Source organism: Ochotona curzoniae, unplaced genomic scaffold (genome assembly GCF_017591425.1).
Source record: "Ochotona curzoniae isolate NIBS_2020 unplaced genomic scaffold, NIBS_Ocur_1.0 contig_54, whole genome shotgun sequence".
Lineage (NCBI taxonomy): Eukaryota > Metazoa > Chordata > Mammalia > Lagomorpha > Ochotonidae > Ochotona > Ochotona curzoniae.
In genome coordinates, this window is record NW_024466464.1 from 1,271,023 (window position 1) to 1,295,471 (window position 24,449).

At 53.0% G+C, this 24,449-nt stretch overlaps 1 protein-coding gene across 1 annotated transcript in view; it reads left to right on the forward strand.

Annotated features, from left to right (window-relative positions):
- The first annotated feature begins 12,380 nt into the window (after positions 1–12,380).
- The window catches only part of RNF216 (ring finger protein 216), a 113,121-nt gene continuing 101,052 nt past the window's right edge, over positions 12,381–24,449 (forward strand). Inside the window, exons 1-2 of the mRNA XM_040990021.1 lie at positions 12,381–12,467; positions 20,447–20,576. Of these exons, the coding sequence (XP_040845955.1) occupies positions 20,513–20,576 (64 nt within the window). The 5' untranslated portion in view covers positions 12,381–12,467; positions 20,447–20,512. The remainder of the gene's footprint in view (positions 12,468–20,446; positions 20,577–24,449) is intronic.

Genomic DNA, 24,449 nt, shown 5'->3' on the forward strand with positions numbered 1-24,449 from the left:
CTTTGAGGGAAACCTTTAAAAGGTGCATTCCCCACCATTAATAAGGGTTTTTCTTCTTTGCCTCCTGCCACTATGGCAGAGGACTAGGGTTCTTCTTATTTTCCTGCCACTATGGCAGAGCACTGGGGTCCTTTTCCTCCTGCCACTATGGCAGGAGGTAAGGGTCTTTTCTATCTCAAAACCCCCTCCCATCACTAGGACGGGAGTCTTCTCTTCTCAACTTTTCTAATAAATCTTGCTTTAAAACTAAACTGTGTCCGCATGAAAATTCTTCTTTCCTGCGAGACAAGAATTTGAGGTTGCTGCCATACTTGGAGTCAAAATTCCTGCAACAGAGGGACGGCCTGGCCTGGGCCCCGGCTGCTGTGTGGCCAAGCCGGAGGGAGCGCCTGGCTCCAGGATTCAAGTCAACACAATCCTAGAATCCTAGCTGCTGAAATGATTTGGAGAAGAAATTAGCAGATAGAAGGCCTTTCTCTTCCTGTTTCCATCTCTTTCTGTTAGTTACATATTTTTATTCCAAAGGCAGATCTGATTTATGAAGAGGAGAGACAGAGAGATCTTCAATCGGCCAGTTCACTCCCCAAGTGGTCACGATGGGCAGAGAGGAGCCCTTCCAAAGCCAAGAGCTTCCTCCTGGTCTCCCACACAGGTGCAGGTCCCAAGGCTTTGGGCCGTCCTCTGGTGCTCTCCCAGGCCACAAGCAGGGAGCTGGACGGGAACTGGAGCAGCCAGGACATGACTTGATGCCGATATAGGGTCCTGATGTTGCAGGATTTTTGACTCCGAGTATGGCAGCAACCTCAAATTCTTGTCTCACAGGAAAGAAGAATTTTCATGCGGACACAGTTTAGTTTTAAAGCAAGATTTATTAGAAAAGTTGAGAAGAGAGACTCCCGTCCTAGTGACGGGAGGGGGTTTTGAGATAGAAAGGACCCTTACGCCGGCCATAGTGGCAGGAGGAAAAGTAAAAAGAAGACCCCAGTGCTCTGCCATAGTGGCAGGAGGACAAGAACCCGCATTGATGGTGGGGAATGCACCTTTTAAAGGTTTCCCTCAAAGATGTTTCTCCATGAACAAAATTCCTGGTTTCCATGGTACCTGGCCTTGGGACAAAAGGCCACAGAGGTACCAGACATAGGACATTCCAGGCCTTAGGCAGATGTGTATTACTTCTTCCTGCTCTCCTTTCAATGATAAAGAGATCAGCCTGAGGCCCTCCCACAGTGGCCAGAGGTGATGGCCGATACTTCAGGTGGGGAATTGGTATGTTAATAGCACCCTTGTCCCTTGGAAGAGACGTGCCCTGGTGAATCCAAGACATGGTGGGGAAATTCTCTTTTACTCTGGGACCCAGAATACCCCAACTGCCTACTACCCACTCTAACTCCTCTCTCAGCGACAGGGGCCCTCATGCTCCTGGGAGAGAAACCCCTAGGAGTCAGCCGGAGCCCGGGGTACAAGGCTTTCACCAGAGCCTGCCTCGCCTGGAGAAAAGGGCTGGCCCCACACAGCTCAGCTGCCTCTGGCCTTCCAGCATCAGAGACAAACACCCCAACACGCGCCACACCCCCGCACCATCCATGCTGTTCTAACCAGGGGTGGGAAGGAAGCGTGGCACAGCTCTCCAAGGCTGAGGCTGCGGCAGAGAGCGGGCAGCTCTGGGGAAGTGGAGTTTAACCTCCAGGGCCTCACGGGGATCAGCAAAGGCAAGCCCCCTCGTGCAGGGCGTGAGGAAAGAGGCACGCTCCAGCGGGGTCATCCTCAGCAGGCCAGCCTGCCCACAGGAGCCTGACCTGCTGGGGTTTCCAGCGGTCGCAGGGCTGAAGGAGATGGGGGGGGAGCATTTGGGCTCACAGTCCGGGGGTACAGGAAGGCCAAATGACTGCACCCTAACCCGGTGTGAGGAACCACAACCCCTCGCAGCAGTCAAAAGGCTGGCGTGCCTCCTAATGGTTTCTGACCCCAAAGGTGTGCCTTCTGCGGGTGCACCCCGAATGACTAGCACTCAAATTCCCCAGGTCAGGGCTCACTGTCACCGCACGCCCCCACTTTAGATGCCAATGCCATTGCAGGCCTCTGGGGCTGCTCTAGCTCCGGAGGTTCTGTGACACCCCCTGTGTCACACTGGGGGCTCGTTAAAAGAACTCAGGGAGACAGCTGCTGTCAGGGGGAGCCACGTGGAACAGAACTGCAGCAAAGCCCAGGGAGGGGTACATCAAAGCCCCAGAGCCTCCAGGCATTCAGCGGCCCAGAGGCTCTCCGAATCCCATGCTTCCTTGCTTTTCTTCAAATGGTGCATGATGAAGGCTTTGGCCATTAGCCATGAATTCCACCAGGGCCCTCCACAACTCAGCCCACGGCACCTCCCCCCACCCCACCCCGACCGGGAAGGCCCGGCCATCACACACACTCAGGTGTGGTTGAAAAGGGCTTCTCTCTGAGCAGCAGCTGGGTCTCTCCCAGAGCCCTGAGAGGAGCCCAGGACAAAAACCAGACGCAGATGTGCTAGGACAGATTTTCTGGACACTGACACACTTCATAACATATCAGAACATCACATCCATTGCTATCGTCAACCTATCTCAGCAGCAGCTTCTAAGTATTGGGAAAGTGTCAGGTGCACAAGAGTGGGCGTAAATCTTTCAAAAATTCTTCGTCTTCTCTTGGCAGCTCAAATGTCATCACTGGCAGCAAGCTCACAGTGATTGCTCTGAAGCGAGCATTTCACCTCGTTCCATTCTGAGAAGCCGTCTGCAGCGCACCCATGTCTGAACTGTCATAGCTCATCACAGTCTGCGTGCGTCCTTTCCAGACAGCTCTGTGAAAACGGTCAGTGCGGGGGACTGACTGCGATGGGCCACGCCGCGGTACTCACCAGTGTGAGTGGGAAGCAAGCGCAGACCGGGCCAACCTGGCTACAGCACACGAGCAAGTGCCAAGGTGAGACGAGCCATGCCAGCCTGGGCCGCAGTGCCCACCAGTCCACAAGAGACCTGGGGGAGGGGTGCAAGCCAGGCAGACGGGCAGCGTGGCTCCGCTGCTGGGCTGAGGTTCCCACTGGTGAGAATGAGAACCTGAGATGCCGGAGGAGTGGGCAGACCTGGCTGGACAAGGCTACAACACCTGCTGGCCTACTGTGAACTGGGATGGGATGACAAACAGGCCGGGCTAACCGTCTTTATCCCCTGGTCCACACGTGTCAGGCGCTGTTGTAGAAACAGCAGGTGGCAGGATCGTTGGGAGGGACCCTGTTCTCAAAACCCAAAGGTTTTAGTCAGCTAACTAACTAAAAAGACTAAATTCAGGCAGGGTGGGTGGAGACAGGAGCCCAGCCCAGGCGTGGGCACCTTCCTGGAGTGGAAGGGGAAGGGCTGGTGTTGTGTCTGTGGTCCCCCCGGGGGTCCTAGCTGCGTCACTTCCTGTCCAGCAGCTGCTGGCCACTCCCAGGAAGGCAGCCCCCGACGGACACGTGGCCGGCCTGGGCGGCAGGCTGGGCTCCTGGCTTCAGCCTGGCCTATCCCTGGCTGTCCAGGCCAACTGGGCAGTGGACCAACGTCTTCCTGTGTGTGTGTGTGTGTCCTTTTCTCTGTAGCGTTGCCTTTCAAATAAATAAATAGATTGTAAGGACACAGAAAGCATGGCTGCAGTGCTGCAGGGGAATGGCCTGTGGGGAGCAGGGTGGCTGTGATGGCAGCGCACACATTATCTGCTCAGGGTGAGGTGCCCGGAAGCTTCTAGAAGGGTGGCGTGTCTGGCGACTGCTCCAAAGGCTATAGAGAGAGGAATGTGAGGAGAAGCCGTTTGGCGGCTGCTGCAGGAGTCTAAATGACAAGCCTTGGCGACCTGAGCCAGTGTTGTCAGGGAGGGTGTGGTGAAAGATGAGCATTCCAGGAAACGTGACTTGCGAACTGTGTTGGGGCACCCCAGTACCCCACGTGGACACCGCTGCAGTCCCAGCTGCCCCGCTTCCCATCCAGGCCCTGCTAGTCACCTGGGAAAAGAGCAGAGGATGGCTCAAGTCCTGGGGAGCCTGCACCCATGTGGGAGACCCAGAAGGAGCGCTCAGCCTGACCTAGCCCTGTTACAGCCATCTGGAGAATGAACTAGCAAATGAAAGGTCTCTCTTTATCCATCCCTTTTTCACTAACTTTGCCTTTCAAATAAATAAGTAAATTCTTAAAAATAAAATGAAGACCTACTATGGGAACAATAGGAAAACAAATTTTTTTTAAGTTTTAAAATAAATACTGAGGGCCCACTGCCATAGCGTAGTGGTTAAAGTCCTTGCCTTGAACGCACCGGGATCCCATATGGGCGCCAGTTCTAATCCTGGTGGCCCTGATTCCCATCCAGCTCCCTGGCTGTGGCCTGGGAAAGCAATCAAGGATGGCCCAAAGCCTTGGGACCCTGCACCTGTGTGGGAGACCAGGAGGAAGTTCCTGGCTCCTGGCTTCAGATTGGCTCAGCTCCAGCTGTTGTGGTAGTTTGGGGAGAGAATCATTGGACAGAAGATCTTCCTCTCTGTCTCTCCTCCTCTCTATATATCTGCCTTCCAATAAAAACAAACAAATCTTTAAAAAAAATAAATACTGAATAAAACTAAAGGATGGTTTACAGGTGGAGTTGGATGAGAGAGAGAGAGGTTGAATAGCTGCATGACTGGTCCCATTCCACAAGACGGGGTGGAGGGGAGAAACGGTTTTTTCTGTAGGGAGGAGGGGGGAAGTGAGCATGTTTTGGCCGCGCTAAGCTGCCGTGTGGACCTTGAAGTAAAAATGTCAATGGGCAATTGCTAGCTGAGTCTGTGACTCGAGGAGAAGCCAGGGGTCTGAGTTCAGAAGCTACTGCTTGCTGCTGTCTGTGGATCCCAGCAGTGCGGAGCTCCGAGGAGGAGAGAGCAGAGGAGTGGAAGGCCAGCGAGCAGCAGCTGGGAAAGGCGTGGAGCGGGAGGTGTGGTGTGAGGCGACAGAGCACAGCCGTGTGGCAGGAATAGCTCCCTAGGTTCGGTAGCACCGCGGGGTAAGCACGACTCCTGACAGGTGTATCTGCAAAACAGGCTGAACCCTCACTACACAAAGAAACGGTGACTGCTGGAGGTGGTAGATTTCCATTACCCTGCTCTGGTCATCACACACTGTACACACACATTAAAATATCTATCACAGGGCTGGCAGAGTGGTGTAACAGGCTAACCCTTAGCCTGCTGCCACCACCATCCTACATGGACACCAGTTCATGTCCCAGCTGCTCCACTTCTGATCCAGCTCCCTGCTAATGCAGCAGAGAATGGCTCAAGAAGCTCTTTACGCTGGCAGGGGAATGTGGGCTCCCCTGCTGGACAACCACTCCCACTGGAGAGTGTGAGCTGGGATGAGGGCAGACCAGACCAGGCAGGGCTACAACACCTGTGGGCCTCATGTGAGCTAGACTGGGGAAGGGCCAGGTTGGGCTGACTGTTCCGACTGGCGCAAGTAAAAATTAGAGGGTCAGTTGGGATTTGCCACATCATCAGATGGCAGAGGTTGGCACAGGGGACCAATTCTGTTAAGTTAAATGCCAGACCACCTGGAGAGTGCACAATCCAGAAGTGGGAGTGGCCTAGTAGGGAAAAATGGGCACCTCCCTTGTGGGTAACCACTCCCACTGGAGAGCACGAAAACCAGGACAGGGGCAGGGGTGGCCAGACAGAAAGGCACCCGCCAGTATGTGTGTGGGCTGGATAGAAGGTTGGTTGGGTTGAACTAGGCTTCTTTGCCAATTGACATGTACGAGGGCTAAATGGGATGTGGGACAGACTGAACAAGCCTGTGGTACATACTGGCGTGCATGGGAATCAGGGTAGGGGGCAGGGCTGGTGAGGGCTATGGGGAGTCACCCCAACTAGGCTGCAGCTCCCACTGGTTCGCGGGAGGACTGAATAGGAAGTGGACAGGATTCAGCTGGACTACAACACACTCGTTGGGTTATGAGGAAGACAGGGCTGGAAACAGAATGGACCCAGCAAGCTTAACGACCAGCATGTGCATAAGCTGACTGGGGTGACGGATGGTGCTGGACTCTGTACTAGCAAACTCACGCAAGAATCAGGTCTGGGATCATCTCAGAGGAAGTTTCTTTGCACATCCCTCCAACGGAACTGCTGATCTTAGAAGCCCAACCACCAAGAGACTGTCCGCCAGTGGACTCTGAATAGGTTTCCTTGCGATTGGAACTGCGAGACTGGCAGCAATCCAGAACTGATGAACTACCAAAACTGTTTGAGCAGGACCCTCGGAGCGCGCCTCCCCTTGGGGATCTGGCATGGGTGGTAGGTTGGGTGGGGCTTTGCCCGTTGTTACTCCCCTAACCCCAGATACACGGACAAATTATAACATTAGTGTGGAAATAATGCTATTACCCACTTTCACCCTGTAGCCCTTGACCCTTTGTATCCTAATCAATTAGGTAAGATCGTTTTTAAAAAATAAATTAATTTTTTAAAAAAAGGAGACGCTCTTTGCTCCTGGCTTTGGATTGGTTCAGCTCCAGCTGTTGTGGCCACTTGAACAGTGGACAGAAGATCTTTCTCTCTGCCTTTCCTTCTCTCTGTAAATCTGCCTTTCAATAAAAATAAATCTTAAAAAAAAAAAAAAAAAGCAAAGAGCCGCGGGGCTGGGGAGTGGGGCTCTGGGGAAGACAGACGGTGAAGGGCGGCTTGTAGGCGATGGTGAGGATGAGGCACGGAGGGCGGGAGGCTTACGGGGTGCACTGGTGCAGCTGCTGCGGTCTGCATGCGCCGCCCCGCTGGAATCGGAACACCCCCTGTGGCAGTGTGGGGAGCTGGGCAAGAGCCCTTCTCACTGGAGTGGGTTGGTTCTCACTGGAACAGCTTGGTTATAAAGCCAGCTCCCATGTGCTCTGGCTTTGTGTTGACCTGCGTTCATGTCCTGCCACGGTAAGGCCCTCAGCAGATGCCACTGTGTGTCTTGGGCTTCCCGGCCAACTGTGACTGAGATGAATCTGCGTGTAAAGCTAAATCATCCAGTCTGTTCCGGGTTTCCAAAGTGGGCGCAGGGGCAGGAGGCCTTGGGGCGTTCCCTGCTGCTTTCTCAGCCCATTAACAGGGAGCTGGATGCAATACGGAGCAGCCAGGGCTCAAAACCGTGCCCACGAGGATGCAGGAGCTGCGGGAAGAGGCTTCACCTACTACTCCACGGCGCCAGCCCCCGCCTTTCACTTCTTCATTGTGTGTCTTCAAGAGCGGCAGTTTGAGGTGGCATTTGTGCAGTGGTTAGGTGTCACTTGGGTTGCTCACAACCCTGCCTGGCTCCCTCCCACCCTCGAGGCCAATCAGAGCTGAGTTCTCAGCACTTGGCTTTGACCGAGAGCAGCCCTGGCTGTTGCAGGCATGTGGGGAGTGCACCCATGAGTGTAGGGGCTGGAGTCCACTCCAGCTGGGTTCAGAACTCGCGAAGGGTGCGTGGATGAGGCGCAAACAGGAAAGAAAGACGGACCACTAGGATTTAATGATCATAATGGAAAATGCACGAAAGCTGTCCACTTTATAGAAAATCAGTCAAACTCTAGCTCAGACTTTTTACGTCATGGTCAAGTGGGTGCTTCTAAGGATAATTCTGCCATTTGTTTTACCTAAAAACATTAGAAGTTCCTGCTACAATTCTTATCCTACAACTCAATCTTGTATCACAAAGACAAGGAGGAAAGAATGAAATCCTAAATACAGGTCCCTTGATTAGCATAAGGTCAATGGGGACAGCCAAGACAGTAGGAATGAGAGAAGGCCCTATAGCAAGACGTTATTATTGACATTAACCTCCAAGCTCACATTGACTAAAAGGCCAACCTCACAGTAACAAACAATGCCTGAGTGGATTAGAATTCTTCCGCAGGGTGGTCCAGTGTCCATGCAAAGGAAGGTGGAGCTGCATTCAGGTGTTGTAGAGACATCCACACGCCCTGCCATACAGCAGGAAGTTCCTTGCGGCTCTGCCTGCAATGGAACAATACTCTTCACACCTTTGCATCCCCCCACATCCACTGCATGGACCCCAACATGTAGGAGCCTCGGGTCATTGTCTACTGCTTTCCTAGAGCATAAACAGGGAGCAGGAAGAGAATTTGAGTAGCCATTGCACCAACTGGTACCCACATGGCTTCCTGGCGCTTGCAGGGGGAAGATTGACCATTTCATGGGAAGGCCTGTTTTCTCCATGTTATATTATGTGAAATATCTAAGGGGACCCTTTTGGGCCTTGTCTCTCCTCCCCCCGCCCCCCATTGAATTCTGCAATGATGTCATAGGTTTGGAAAGTGTGGCCATTCTCCATCACCCAGTGGAAGGATTCCATGAAGTTGAACAGTGTTTAAGCCACTCCTACTTTAATGTAGTTACTGATACAGTTGAAGCTACACCTACCGTCTTGTAGCCTGTTCTCTACTCGCCCTTCCATTCTTTGTCTTCCTCCGGATTGAATTCATTTTGAGATTTCCGCTTTATCTCGGCTCCCAGCTTGTGGGCTATCGCTGTTTGCGTTAACATTGGGCTGTGTTGGCTAAGGCTCCTGACGGGCTGCTTCACTCTGCTGCAGCCCATCCTCAAAGGATGCTTTACCATTTTCTGTGTCAACGAAACCCTCACCAGAGCAGGCCCTTGATTCCCCCAGCACACTTTCCCACAAATGCCCCTTTCCACAGCTGTGCTCCACAACTTCCAGCGGCCCCCACCTTCTGAGGACCCACCTTTGTGCCTCCCCAGGATACTGGTGTCCGACCACGCTGCCCTTCTCTGTGTCCTCGGCAGCTAGGAGGGCGGGCCTCCCCAAAGGCAGCCATTCCCGCTTTGCAGGCTCCAGCACCCCAGGCTGCTGTGCTGCGCTCCTGTCCAATCTTGGAGCTGGTCGGCTGGGACATTTAGAGGGTGAGCCAACTGATGTGAACTCTCTCTTGCATTTTTACAATTAAAATTTTCAGATTTATTTGTTTTTATTGGAAAGTCAGATTTACAGAGAGAAGGAGAGACAGAGAGGAAGATCTTCCATCCGCTGGTTCACTCCCCAAGTGGCCACAACTGCTAGAACTGAGTCGATCCGAAGCCAGGAGCCAGGAGCCTCTTCAGGGTCTCCCACGCGGGTGCAGGGTCCCAAGGCCTTGGGCCGTCCTCGACTGCTTTCCCAGCCACAAGCAGGGAGCTGGATGGGAAGTGGGGCTGCCGGGATTAGAACCAGCGCCCGTATGGGTTCCTGGCACTTGGAAGACAAGTCAGCCACTGAGCCTTCATGGTGAGCCCTACAATTTTTTATAGAGATGTCATATATACTATATAATATAGTGTTCAGATTACATAATATATTATACATAATAATGTTATTATTATGTAATATAGATTATGACATAATAACATTATATGATGTTATTACACATAAGTATTATATGTAATATTATATAATATAAAAATATAAATATCCTAGAATACTTATATAAAATCTATATTTATATAAAACTTCTGTGTATATTTATTTAAAATTAGGTCTACATAGAGAAGTGATTTAGGTTTACACCCAGATCCCATCCAGTGGTCCACTCCCAAACGACCACAGCGGCAGGTGCTGGCCACCGGAGCCAGAAGTCTCGAGCTTTTCGCACATCTCCTGCACAGCTGGAGGGCCCCGAAGCACTTGGGCCATCCCCCACTGCTTTCCCAGGTACAGCAGCAGAGAACTGAATGGAAGTGGAGCAGCCAAGCCTAGAACCAGCATTCCTGCTTTTCATGTGAGATGCCAGTGTTGCAGGTGGTGGCTGCACCGGGTAAGCCACAACACTGGCACTGGAATGAATTTTCTAAAAAACACAAATGTAATTAAAAGAATTTGCTTACCCCTGCTTTGGCAAATCCACAGCCGGTCTGAATCACAATGGTAAATATAGGAGGGAAACAAGAGAGCAGGGACCTGTGTGCAGCCACCTGAGCTGTTAATGTCAGAGTCTGGTCCACAACCCAGGAGGCTGCACCCAGCACGGTAGCCTAGTGGCCGCTGAAGTCCTCACCTTGCACATGCCAGGATCCCATAGGGGCACTGGTTCTAATCCCGGCAGCCCCGCTTACCATCTAGCTCCCTGCTTGTGGCCTGGGACAGCAGTCAAGGGTGGCCCAAAGCCTTGGGACTCTGCACCCACATGGGAGACCTGGAAGAAGCTCCTGGCTTCAGATCAGCACAGCTCTGGCCATTGTGGGCACTTGGAGTGAACCAGCAAATGGAAGAGCTTTCTGTCTCTCCGTCTCTCTGTGTACCTGCCTTTCAAAAGAAAATAAAGAAATCTTAAAAAAACAAACCACAGGAGGCTTTCCAGTTCCCAGTGCACTGCCTGGTGTTTGTCTCTACTTGTCTCTGCAGCCAAATCTCTAATTTTGATGTATTTATGACGTGAAAGGCAGCCACGTCATGGCCCTGCGGTTAACCGCTGGGAACTGAAGGCTGTCGGTGTCTCCCACTTCGGCAGCAGGGAGGCCACCACTCGAGCCATCTCCTGATGACCCCCAAAGTGTGCCCTGGCAGGAGACGAGCCCAGGCACCCTGATGTGGCATGGGGGTGTCACAAGCTGCACCCCAGCCTCATGGCCAAATCCCAGTTCTTGAGTCCGGATTGCATTGAACACTTCTAGGGCAGGAATCGGATTCTTCAACACAAGTCAGCTTTTTATTTTTTTTTAAAGATTTAGTTATTTTCATTGGTAAGATAGGAGAGACAGCGAGAGAGATCTTCCACGCACTGGGTCACTCCCCAAGTGGCTGCAACAGCTGGAGCTGAGCCGATGGTCCATCCAGGGCTTCCTCCGGCTTTCACATGGTGCAGGGTCCCAAGGCTTGGGCTGTGACTTTCCCAGGCCACAAGCAGGGAGCTGGATGGGAAGTGGAGCTGCCCTGACACAAACATGTACCCCTATCGGATCTCAGGGCTTACAGGGGGAGAATCAGCCAACCAGCCAATGCTGGCACCAAGCTATTATCCCCCTTCCAGCTTCTCAGTGGGGGTCCGCAGTACTGGGGAGCTCTCAGGGGCCCCCTGAGGAGACTGTGAGGTCAAACCTGCAGCCATAACAGTGTCAGGTATGTAATATTCTCATTGTGTTGGACATTTTTGCCAAAGATGCAGAAGCCGTACTAGGTAAATGTTGGTTTCTCTTATCTCAGCCCTGACGGGGCTGCGGCCCCAGCGGCACTCGGAGGTTGCTGTTCTTTGGCTACCACACAATAGCAGAGACAGTAGAATGTTGAATGCACTTCCGTAATGTAGAACTGACTAATTTTATTCAACCTAGGTCCTTCAGAACGTGTCTTTGTATCCTTCTGGTGATGGTACGTGGGCAGCAGATACAGGAGCTGTCTGAAGTTTGTACCATGCTTTGCCTCCTGGGTAGACTAGACGTGTAATTCCTCCCTCCCCCCTTCCTCCCTCTCTTTTTCCTTCTCTCTCTCTCCGTTTCCCTCTTTCTCTTAATTTCCTTTTTATTTTTGATGATATTCACATAGTTGATGAGGGAGGGAAGGGCCCAGGGCTAAGGGAAAGCGGAGGAGATGGCTGTTTCCAACTTTCCTTTTCTTCCTCCGGTATCTGGCAGAACTGAGGATAAAAGGGCAGAAGCTGCACCCAGCCTCCCAACCGCCTCAGTACCCAGGGACGGGGAACGGCCACCCAGTGTCACCCCGGGGTCCCCAGTGTGTAGCACGCCCCGAGGCTTCTGCTACAGTGGTTTCCATAGTTCTGAAATACTGTCGATCTCACCAATCCAACAATGAGGAAATCCTTCTAAGGACCGTTGGCTGGCATAGTCCACCTGAGTCTCTGTTGCCTCAGGTATCTGCTGCCAATGCTTGGCTGGGGTAGCTGACCAGTTTCTCCTGCTCTCCTTCCTCTGCTTTGGAACCAGATGTCCTCTGCATGGACTGCCATGCGTCCATCTGCAGCTGGGCATGCCGTCCACTGCTCCATCTCACTCACCCAGGAGGCCCACTTCTCACACGTGAAGGAGAACTTACCAACAACAGGGAGCGCAAGCAAGCGAGTTCGCAGGTCGGTTTCCACGGCCACTCCTGTCCTCGGGCCACCTCGTCTGCAAGAGGCCGGACAGCGTGACCGCTTGGGCGTCGAAGGTCGCCAGGCGGGGAGCGCGTCTCACGTCCTTTCGTCTTCCCGCCGCATGGGGGAGTCGAGATTCCGCCGGCGGCGCCCGGGACGGAGCCGCGGCTAGGCGCTCCTCTCTATGGTCCCGCCTCCCTGGGCGCCCGGCGAGCCTCTATGGTTCTTCCTGTCATTAGTCGGGAGGGGGCGCTGTGCGCAGGCGCGGTGACGCCGCGGCAGGGCCGGAAGGAGCGCGGCGGCAGTCTGGTCGGCGGCGCCTCCTGACTGACCTGGCGGCGGCGGCTCCAGCTGACTGGGGCGCCGCGGCGGACGAGCCGGCCGGCTGAGTGAGTGAGGGGCTTCTGCGGGCTTCTCTGCTCGCCGCCTGCGGGCTGTGAGGGCCGAGGGGCGCGGGGTCGGGGTCTGGGCCCCGGGGCGGCGTGTGGGGGGTGGGGGGCCTTGGGCGGCCGCGGCCGTGGAGCGGGGGCTGGCGGTGAGGCAGGAGCGACCCCCCCCCAAAAAAATAACAAACACAAAAAAGAGAAAAGCCGAGAGAGAGAGCCTTGCTCCGGGCGTCCGGCGCTCGGCTCGCGCCACTTGGGGAAGTTTGGTGGGTCGTGCGCCCGCTCGCCCGGCCGGCTGCCCCTCGCCGGCGGCGCGCTCTCCCCGGGGGCATGGAGCGCACGAACGGCAACTTTGAATCCGCGCGGAAGCCGCTCGCGGCTGGGTTCTGGGGAAGGGCGGCAGTGGCCGACGGCCCCGGGCGCTGTTGGGGTCAAGTCCACCGGGCACCCCCCTGGCAGCGCTGACCTTGGGCCTCGGTGCCCTGCAGGGAACTCGCGCCTCCGTGGGCCCGGCGAGGGGAGCGGTCGCCCCGAGTGTCGGGGCGCGCTTTGGTAGCCCCCCGTGGTGGAGCTGGGTTTGCGCCGCTGCGGGGCGAGGCCGAAGGAAGTTAGCGGAGAAGTGGCCTGGCCCTGCTTGTGCCCCGCGGGGTTGGGAAGGGAAGGAAGGGCTGGAGTTTGCACAGCCTGCAGGACCCTCGTTAGGGGCTTGAGACCTTTACTCTGAAGGCGGCTGAATGAAGGCTGCGCACGTAGAAAACAGGAACCGCTGCAGGGCTGTGGCCGCGCGTGTTAGCTGCAGCAGGCATCCCCACTTGGGCACGGATTCCGGTCCCAGCCACGCCGGTGGCAATCTGGCTACCTGCTCCTGCACTTGGGAAGCCAGTACGAAATGGCCCACGTACTTGGACACCCACTCGGGAGGCCTGGGGGAAGTTCAGGCCATTTGGGTAGTGAACCAGCAGCTGCAAGATCTGCCTTTGTGAGCCCGGCCAGGTAGCCTAGCGCCTAAAGTCCTCGCCTTGCACATGCCGGGATCCCATATGGGCACTGGGTCTAATTCCAGCAGCCCCGCTTCCCATCCAGCGCCCTGCCTGTGGCCGGGGAAAGCAGTCGGGGACGACTTTGGGACCCTGCACCCGTGTGGGAGACCCGGAAGAGGCTCCTGGCTCCTCACTTCAGCTCGGCACAGCTCCAGCCGTTGCAGTCACTTGGGGAGTGAGTCAGTGGACAGAAGGTCTTCCTCTCTGTCTCTCTGTATATCCGACTTTGCAATAAAAATAAAATATATTTTAAAAATTGTTTCTGTGACTTTCAAATAAGTATATCATTTTAAAAAATATTTATTTTTATCGAAAAAGCAGATTTGCAGAGAGAAGAAAAGAGACATAGAAAAAAAAAAATCTTCCAGTCTCTGGTTCGCTCCCCAGGCAGCCACAGCTGCCGGAGCCATAAGCAGGGTGCTGAATAGGAAAGCGGAGCTGGCTGGACACGAACTGGCGTGTGCAAGGTGAGGACGTTAGCCACTAGGCTACTGCGCTGGACCCTGTAAATAAAATTTAAAAACAAAAACACCTTTGAAGCCTTTTTGGTGAAGCTTAATCAAGTTGAAATTGATTGACTCGGGGGCCCACAGGTAGACAGGATGGGTGGGAGGCCCGCTGGCTGACAGGAAAGCCAGCTAGAGTGGAACGCGTGTGCTAGGCTCTCGGGTTTCCTGCAGCCTAGGTCTGCCCGCCGCCCGAGCTGATGCGCCCACGTGTGACGGTGCCGCTCTTCTGCCCACGTCACTGTTCGTCCACCTAAGTGTGGTTCTCCGAGCCAGACGTCACAGGCAGCTTCCGTGCATCTGACGCACTGAACTCCACGTGTGGGGTCCCTCGCCCAGTGCGCTGGAGCTGGGCGCTCGGCCTCGGTCTCCCGCACGGATGGCAGGGAGCCTGTGGCCTGGGCTGCTGCTGCCCCGGCACCCTGAGCACCAGCCTGGCCTGTGGAGTGGAGCTGGGATGGGCGTGCGGCGTCCTAACCTCCAGGCCCAACCCTTGGCCTATTGTCTTAATCTCAGGGCTACAATTTATATCATTTTTTTCCCAAAGATTTGATTTTGATATTCTTGAAACTGTAAATGACAGATCTTGTTTGATCCGCTTGGCCACGTGCCTGCTGGCCTGTTGAGCCTGAAACCAGAGCCCCATCTTGGTCTGCTGGGTGGGTGACTGGGGCTCTGAGTGCTTGGCTCAGTCTCTGCTGCTTTCCCCGGCCGGGGCGGAGAGCCGGATGGCAGTGCAGGCAGCTGGGGCTTGGCCTGGTCCTCCGGGGTGGGCTTCCTGTGTGGCTCCTGTGTGACGGGCTGCAGCATGACGCTGTCCCCGGTGGAAGGCAGGGCCACAGATAAAGGGAGACCAAGAGAGATCTTGCGCCTGCTGCTTTGCTGTCCCCGCGGTCCCCAGAGGCCGGGGACCAGGAGCTGCATCTGTTTCCCAGAGTGTGTGGCAGGGACGGGGACACTCCAGCCACGTCCCACCTCTTTCCCAAGCACGTTGGTGGGAGCCGGATCACAAGTGGAGCAGCTGCGAACCGAGGCCGCTGCGCCACAGTGCTGGCGCCTCTCTGCTTTTAAAGGGAACAAACTAAGATGTGGCTAAAAAATAACTTGTCACTTCAGGGGTCATAGTGGGGACTTGAAGTAAACGTGGTTCCGAGGTTCCTGTCACTGACCCTGTGGGGGTCAGGGCTTTCTGGGTCTCACCTGCTGATTTGGGGCTTCCAGAACTGTGGGCGAGAGCTGCGGTCCCGTGCTGCTGTCTGACTTGGCCGCTGCCTTCCCTGCGCCCCGCTCCCTGACTCCTGCGCCCCGCTCCCCGACTCCCGCGCCCCTCTGCTCTTGGCCGTGCCTGATTGTGTGCACGGGTTCTCGTCATTGGAAAGGAAGGGCCGGGTGGGGTTCTCTTCACGTGTGTGAGCACTTGACGGCGTTGTGCAATGGAGACCGGAGCTGTCGCCTCACGCTGCAGCAGTGCTGTGGGAGAGCCCCAGCGGTGAGGGGTGAGGAACGCGAGCAGGTTGGCGCGCCTTGACTTGAGAGCGTTAACCTGGTTGATCACACACGTGAGGATTTTTGCAGTAGAGGCAAGAACTGAAGTGGTGGCTTTTCTGTTCCTTCTGTACTCCGTTTTATTGAGCTGTCCTGTCCGACCAGGAGGTACACGGTGACGCATGTATAGGTTCTGGCTGCTTCTGGAGGGAAAAGGAAATGTGCTATAGTGGAAGCAAACGTAAGCGCGTAGTTTTGTTTGTTTTTTAGATTTATCTTTTATTGGCAAGTCAGATATACAGAGAGGAGAGAGAGGAAGATCTTCCATCCGATGATTCACTCCCCAAGTGGCCACAGTGGCCGGAGCCAAGCCAGTCTGTTCTGAAGCCAGGAACCTCCTCTGGATGGGACTCCAGAGTCCTCGCAGGTTCAAGACTCCGGCTGTACTCAGCTGCCCTCCCAGGGCACAGGCAGGGAGCTGGATGGGAAATGGGGCCGCCAGGATTAGAACCGGCACCCATATGGGATCCCGGCGCATTCAAGGCGAGGACTTTAGGCATTAGTCTACCATGCTGGGCCCCGTGCGCAGTTTGGAAAATGATTTTTGCTTTCTTCCCTTTAGTTTAATTGTATTGTCAACTCCTTTTTTTGATTATTTAAAAATTTTTACTATTAAAATGCTCTGTTGGCATGTACTATGTGTTAATTGGCCTCTTGTGTTTATTTAATGTTCACAGCATTATGAGATGAGAAGAGGGGCTGCTATTGTGACACAGTGCGTTAAGCCGCTGCCTGCAGTGCTGGCATCACATTTGAGTGTTGGTTTGAGTCCTGGCTGCTTCACTTCTGATGGCCTGGGAAAGCTGGCTTTTACTTGTCCCAATCTCTTTAACAGCCATTTGGGGAGTGAGTCAGTGGATGGAATTTCTGGGGGACCCATGTGCTCCCGGGCACAGGGACTGTGAATTGATCAGGAAAGGGGGTAAGGAGGTATGTGGAAGGGAGGACGACCTCCATTGACAAGACCGCTGTGGTGAGACAGCGGCTTGGAGGAGGGCAACTGGAGGGCCTTTCTGGGTCAGACCTGAGCTGGTTAGCATCGACCACCACTGACTACCACCCACCAGCAAACACTTAACTTGGGTGTGGGCCTACCTGGCGGAGTAGGTCACAGTTCCCACCAGTGAGAGTTGGGACAGGGGATGGGTAATGTTAGGCTGGGCAAAAATACCAGTCAGCACGTGGCAACCAGGTCGGGGAGCAGATTCTATGGGGAATATGTGTGCCCACCGCTGTGGAACTGCAATTTCCACTGGTTTGCTCAAGAGCTGGGGTAGTGAAGGGCTGAACTAGGCATGGCCATGGAACCCTCTGACACTCATGGTGTCATTGGGATTGGGAACAGACTGGTCTTGTTCAAGATGTAGCACCCAAGGGCGCATCCAAAAACGGGGTGTGGGTCAGGCTGGGCTGGAACAGAGGGAGCTGACTATGCTGAGTAAGGGCCTAGTATCCGCCAGCACATGTGGAATCCGGGTCTGAGAGTGAGCCCTTGGTGGGCCACAGCTCTGCTGCTGAGCATGTGGGAAGGCCTAGGGCAGGGTGGCAAGTGTGGGGGTCATGCTGGGCTTGGCTATCACACCTGCTGGTTTGCATGAACCAGGGATGGGAGCAGAATGGGCAGGGCTAGGCTGCAGCACCCATCAGCAAGAGTTGAGACTGGAGGCGGGTTGGAACAGGCCAGGCTGCAGCATCTGATGTCAAAGGCCAAGAAAGGGCATGGGCTATGCCCAGCTGTGTCAGAGGAACCACTGGCATGAATAAGATCTGTGCATGATTGGGGTGCTAAGGGGATGCCATGGCTGGGTTGTGGTTCCCACTGATGATGTGAGCTGGAATAGAGCAGTGATCTGGGCTAGACATGACTGCAGTGTCCCTCGGTACAAGTGTGAACTGGGTCTGGGGTGTGCCAGACTGGTTTAGATTCCAGCACCCACTGGTGCCTGTGAGAGCCGGGTGAGTGTAGGACGGGCTGGGCTAGGTCTCTGCCCTGAGGAACATGAGAGCTGTGTCTGGGTATAAACCAGGTGTGGCTGAGCTGAGCACCCAACCATAAGATCTGGAATGGGTGTGGGTCGGATGGGCAAGGCCACTGTTCCTGCCAAGACAGGAAGTAGACTAAGTCAGTTTAGACCAGGGATTCACAACAGTGTGTGTGATATCTGACACTTGGAGGAGACCCGATGGAGGAGCTTGGGGAACTCCTTTATCAGGACACAATTCGTGCAGGTGAGTGCAAGAACCAAAGTTGGGAGCAGTCCAGCCAGGCCAGTTATGGTACTCACTGGCACACGTGTGGGTCAGACTGGGCCAGTTCATGACACCCACTGGCAGATCTGAGAGCCAGAACAGGGTGCAGGAAAGGCTGGGTCAGGCTGCAACACCAACCAGTTCACCTGACTGGGGGCAGGTCAGGTCAGGCCAGGCTTCAGTGCAGCTGGCAAATACCAAGGTGAGGAGCCCAGCCAGACTGGGCTGCAGCACCCAACAGCACCCTTGGGGAGGGGTGAGGTGCAAACGTGCTGGGGGGGGGCAGAGCAGGCTCTCCTGTTGGGCTGCTGGTCCCACTGGCGTGCATAAGAACTGAAACTGGGGCACACCAGGCTGGGCAGGGCTGTAACACCTGCTGGTCTCCTTATGAATTGGGTTAGGATGAGAGCCAGGCTGGCCTAAACAACTCTACCTACTGGAGCAGGCATGAGCCAGTGTGGGTACAGGCTGGGTGGGCTTTGCTGCAGCCATCAGCTGGCAAGTGCTGAGCCTGGGGGCAATTCCTGTCAGCTACACTGCAGAACCACCTGAAGAGTACAAGAGTGGGCCCAGGAGGGACACTGGCCACCTCTCTGGTGGGCTGCAGCTCCCACTGGTGAGCGTGAGAACCAGGGCTGAGGGTGGACCTGGCTAGACAGGTGGTAGCACCCACAATCATGAGTATGGACTGGATAGCGGAGTCGGTTGGGTTGAACTAGGCTTCAAGGTCCATTGATATGTATGAGAGCTGAGTGGGATATGGGAGAGACGGGATCAGTCTGCTGCATACTCTGGCAAGCTCAGGAACGAGGGCTTGGGGTGGGCCTAATGGGCGTTTTGGTGGTTGCTCCAGCTAGTCTGCAGTTCCCACTGGTGTACGTGCGAGCCCAGTGTGTGGTGGGCTGGGCTGGGCTGGGCCGCAGCATGCATTGATTTACATAAGAGGTGGGGCTAGAGACAGAACTAAACCAGCAACTGCAGCTACCAGCGTGTGCACTGACTGGTGTGGGGGATGGGCTGAGCCAGACCCCATACTGGGAAGCACGCACAAGAGTCGGGTCTTGGATCACCTCCAATGAGGTTTCTTTGGGGATTCCCCCAACTGAACCACGGGACTCACAACTCCAACCATGGGGAAAATCACAGAATGTGTGGACTGACCGTGGAGAGCATGTGTCAGAAGTGGGCCTCCTGGGTGAGTAAGATGGAGCAGTGGACGGCATGCCCAGCTGCAGATGGACGCATGGCAATCCATGCAGAGGACATCTGGTTCCAAAGCAGAGGAAGGAGAGCAGGAGAAACTGGTCAGCTACCCCAGCCAAGCATTGGCAGCAGATACCTGAGGCAACAGATACTCAGGTGGACTGTGCCAGCCAACGGTCCTTAGAAGGATTTCCTCATTGTTGGATTGGTGAGATCGACAGTATTTCAGAACTATGGAAACCACTTTAGCAGAAGCCTCGGGGCATGCTACACACTGAGGACCCCGGAGTGACACTGGGTGGCCGATCCTCCACAAATATAGGAAGAATAAAAAGATAGTTTGTAAGCAGTGGTCTCACTCACCCACTTTCCTCTAGTTTTTGACCCTCCTACCCTAATCAACTGTGTAACATCATGAGAAATAAAATTAAAGAAAAAAATGGTTATAGAGATGGAGAGTCGTATCCACCATTTGTTGGGGGCATCTTCCACCTGCTGGTTCACTTCCCACATGGCTGCTATGTCCAGGGTGGAGGCAGTGTAAACTCAGGGGCCAGGAGACTCTGGGTCTGTTGTGATGGCTAAATTTGCTAATCCTCCCCTCCACTCCCAGGATCCCGTATGGGCACTGATTCCTGGTCGGCGTTCTGGCCGCCCTACTTCCCATCCAGCTCCCTGCTTATGGCCTGTGGAGGATGGCCCAAGGCCTTGCCACCTGCACCTGCATGGGAGACCTGGAAAAAGTTCCTAGCTTCAGGTCAACTCAGCTCCAGTTGTTGATGACCATTTGGGGAGTGAACCAATGTGTTTAAGAGCTTTCTTCTCTGTCTCTCCTTTTCTAAGCACATCTACTTTTCCAATAAAAATAATTAAATGAAAGAGCCAGGAGGTTCTAGGTCCCCTATAGTGGTGCAGAGGGCTTGGGCTCTCTTCTGCTTTCCAGTCCATTGGCAGGGAACTGGATCGGAGTGGAGCAGCTGGGACACAAGCCAGAGCACATTCAGGATGCTGGCACCACAGGCGGTGCCTTTTTTTTGATGTTGAATATGTTTATAATATTTGTGTCTTAATATTTTTGTTATCAGTGCTTTCTGAATAAAGAGAACTCCCATCTTGTGCCTCATTACCTCACAATGCCAGTCCTGGGCAGGCTGAACCAGGAACGGGACACTCGGCTTGGCTTTTCTGTGTGAAAGGCAGAGACCCAACTGTCAGCCTCTTGGGGTGCGGATCAGTAGAAAACTGGAATGGGACGGAACCAGGGCTTTTTTCCTCCCAGACGCCTCATACCCAGTGGCTTCTGGGCTGATTGGCCAAATACCTGCCTGGAGCAGATACGGGATGTGTCAAGCTGAGTTAGAAATAGCTGCTTGACCAGGGGTGTGCGGGAGTTTTGCTAAGCCCTCACTCTTAATGCTTGTCTTTGGTCCTCCTGCAGAGCCCGTGGGGCAGGTCACCATGTGGCAGCACTAGCGTGCACGGAGCTTCATGTCTGTGTTGGAAGATGGCAGAGGGAAACAACGAGGAGGTGATTCACCTGAACAACTTCCACTGCCATCGGGGACAAGGTGGGTGGCTCACTTGTTCTCACTTCTCTTTCCTGGTTCCTTTTATCTTTTAGTAGTGCTGCTATGTCATCTTGGAAATGACTCTATTTTGTGTCATTTGAAATCCAGAGATAGCTTATTTTTAGATTTTCGGGCACAAGTATAAAGGGAGGTGTGCGTGTCAGTGATGATGTGTTCTGGCCTGGAGGAAGTTGAAGTGAGGTGGTGTACCTGCTCTGTTGGCGTGTGATGCTTGGTCCCTGACTCGAGCTTCCTCCCTGGAAAGGCCAAGCCGAGGAGGCAGTGCTGCCGGTCCAGGCAGGCAGGGAGCCTGGGTTCCGAGGACCTGGGTTACATGTCTGCGTCTTGGCTTGGCCTGTCACCCTCTTCCGGCTGTTGCGGACAACTTGTCAGTGGGCCCAGCAGATGGACACTCTCTTGTTGCATCCTTGTCTCTCCCAGAACTAATTAAAAAAGACATGTCATAAATTAATCTTAACAACCATTAGGAAGAAGAGCCGTAGGATCTGAAGAGGTGGGGTTACAGGGAGTGGTGGCTGTGAAGGTACAGTCCGGACTTACTGGAGCTAAGACGCTGCTCAGTGACCCTGCCCTTTAGCATACTTGCTTCTGCTTCTTACTGCAAGGTTCTGGAATAGCCTATGGGAAATGTATGGTATTTAAAATTCTGGGAATTTTATTTGTTCATAAACAGAAGAATGCCTCAGATAATGTTGCAACACTGCAGGTTAAGCCACTGCCTGTGATGCAAGCAATCCCGAGGATGCTGGTTCTGGTTGTAGCTGCTCCACTGCGCCAGTTCCTGTTGATGTGCCCAGGAAGGCAGCAGCAGGTGGTCCAAGGGCCCAGGCCCCAGCCGTTCATGTGAGAGGCCCATAGAGTCCTTGACCCCTGGCTTCGGCCTGGCCCAGCCCTAGCTGTTGTAGCCATTTACAAAGGGAACCAGTGGATGGAAGCTGTCATATTTTTCTGTAATTCGTATCTGCCTTTCTGTAACATTCGTGGGTGTGTTTTAAATTTCCTGTAAAGGGGCCAGGGGCAGCATGGCCTAGCAACTAAAGTCCTCGCCTCGAACGCACCGAGATCCCATATAGGCACTGGTTCTAATCCTGGCAGCACCACTTCCCATCCAGCTCCCTGCTTGTGGCCTGGGAAAGCAGTCAAGGACGGCCCAAAGCCTTGGGACCCTGCACCCGTGTGGGAGACCCGGAAGAGAATCTGGGCTCCTGGCTTTGGATCTGTGCATAGCACCGGCCGTTGCGGTCTCTTGGGGAGTGAACCAGTAGACAGAAAATGTTTCTGTCTCTCCTCCTCTTTGTAACTCTGACTTTACAATAAAAATAAGTAAATCTTAAAAAAGATAAAAGGCTAAATATAGCTCCTTTAACTGCAACAATTCCTTGAAAAAAAAAAACTCTTAGCTATAACTTGTATATATGATCATTATTATTTCCAGAATTTATGTGTTAGATTTATATTGTGATTTTTACCTTTTAACTGGGCTTTAAATAGGTTTAAACTTCCGAAAAAGTATTTTTAAAACTATAGTGACCTTGTCAGAAGGATGACTACAAAGAAGTCTGTACTGAGATCCTTATCCTTGGGCTGGGTGAGTCGTGGCTTGTCACCTGGCTGCATGGCATAGAAGACGTCCAGAAGGCAGACTCCAGTCACGTCTCACTCAGGCCTTCGGCGGTCCCTGTGGGTTGCTGAGCTTTTCTGTGGTTCTGCAACGTCAGGGGCTTTCTGGTTGTCCCATCTGCTGACTGCGTGACTCAGATCCTGTTAATTAATAACTTGCTACTTGGGGCTGGCATGATGGCTCATTTGCTTAACCTCTGCCTGCACGTACCAGCATCCCATATGGACGCTGGTTTGTGTCGGGGCTGCCCCACTTCCCTCCCAGCTCCCATTTGGGGAAGGAACCAGCAGATAAAAGATATTTTTGTCTCTTTGAGACAGAGTAAATCTGCCTTTCCAATAAAAATATGGATTTTTTGGAAAGACCGATCAGATGTATGGAAGGAGAAACAGATCTTCCATCTGTTGGTTCACTCCCCAAGTGACCGCAACAGCCGGAGCTGAGCCGATCCGAAGCCAGGAGCCTGGAGCTGCTTCCAGGTGTCCCACGTGGGTGCAGGGTCCCCAGACTTTGGGCCGACCTTGACTGCTTTCCCAGACCACAGGCAGGGAGCTGGATGGGAAGTGCAGCAGCCCTGACAGCAAAGCAGTGTTGTGTGGGATCCCAGCACATGCAAGCTGAGGATTGAGCCAGTGAGCCAAGTTGGAAAAAAAAAAAGGAACTTGCCACTTGTACAGCTGATTGGAAGAATTGCTCTGAAGTCTTTTGCCTGCTGTCAGCTTTCTTCCTTGCTGTTCCTGTCCTTGAGGGTTATACCATTTCTTTCTAAGATTTATTTATTTTTATTGGAAAATCAGACATGCAGAGAAGAGACAGAGAGGAAGGCCTTCCGTCCGCTGATTCACTCCCCAAAGGCCTCAGTGGCCAGATATGTGCCGATCCATAGCCAGGTGCTTGGAGCTTCTTCTGGGCCTCCCACGCTAGTGCAGTGTCCCAAGGCTTTGGGCTGTCCTTGACTGCTTTTCCGGGCCACAGCAGGGAGCTAGATGGGAAGTGGGGCTGCTGGGACATGAACCGTTACCCATATGGGATCCCAGCATTCAAGGTGAGGACTTTAGCCACTGGGCTACCATGCCTGGCCCAGGAGTTATACTTTCAAGTCCTGCAGTGTGCTCCTGGTACAGAGCTGGTCATGATGCTCGGCTCTGGTTGGCCAGGGTTCATGGTGGATCTCCTAAGCCGCAGTTGAGCTGATTGTTACATTGGTCTACACCATTCATGCTCTTGCTTTCAATTTTGTGACTCTTGTAACAATATAGTATTTATTTCTGCCACCATGGATGATGTGTTTACTACTCAATTAAAATTTCCAGATGTCTCCTACATATGGGATGATGGGACACAATTTACACAATTTATACTAAAAGGTAGCTAGCTGACTTAAGGCAGCTTTGCAATGTGTCAGGTGCTATGTAATAAGCCAACATTTTGTGTGATATTTTTTTTTTCATTTGTTCTGCATGATGTTATCTTTTCTTTCTTTTTTTATTTGAAAATTATTTATTTTTATTAATTACATTGCATTATGTGGCAGTTTCATAAGCTCTGGGATTCCTCCAACCCTGTGATAATCCTTAAAATTGCGAATCTTGTTTTAATTTTGAGGAATTGTGTGCTTCAAGAAATTAGGTAATATATCTAGCAGCTAGCAGCTATTATTGTGCAAGTAATCCAATTTGTTAATCTTATTTCAGTGTTGAGGAGTATGCAGCAGGATAGTAGGTAAATCTCCAGCCGCAAGTGTGTGGGGGAGCTGATTTGAGCTCCTCCTGCAGTTGACCTTATGTCGTACAGGTGCACTGGTTTGTTTTTGTTTTGTTTTGTTTGGTTTTTTTAAGATTTATGTTATTTTTATGGCAAAATGAGATGTACAGAGAGGAGAGGAGAGAAAGATCTTCTGTCCGATGATTCACTCCACCAGCAAATGAGAATTAACTGAAAATATTGGTTTTGAGTGATTTTTCAAATTGTAGGGTGCTGAAAAGCATGTGCAACATTAGCCTTGGCAAGAAAATCAAAGCTTTAACGGAGAAATTGCAGCAATTGTGAAAATACTGTTTTCTTTCCTTCCCCCATCCCTTCATTTTAGGAAATCTTTTTTCTTCATTGTTCATTTTAGTCTTCAACATTTTTTTGCAGATAGCTTGGAAAAAAGTACATTTGTGGTGTTGTATTTTTGTTTCTAAAGATGTATTTTCTTTTATTGGAAAGACAGATATACAGGGAGGAGG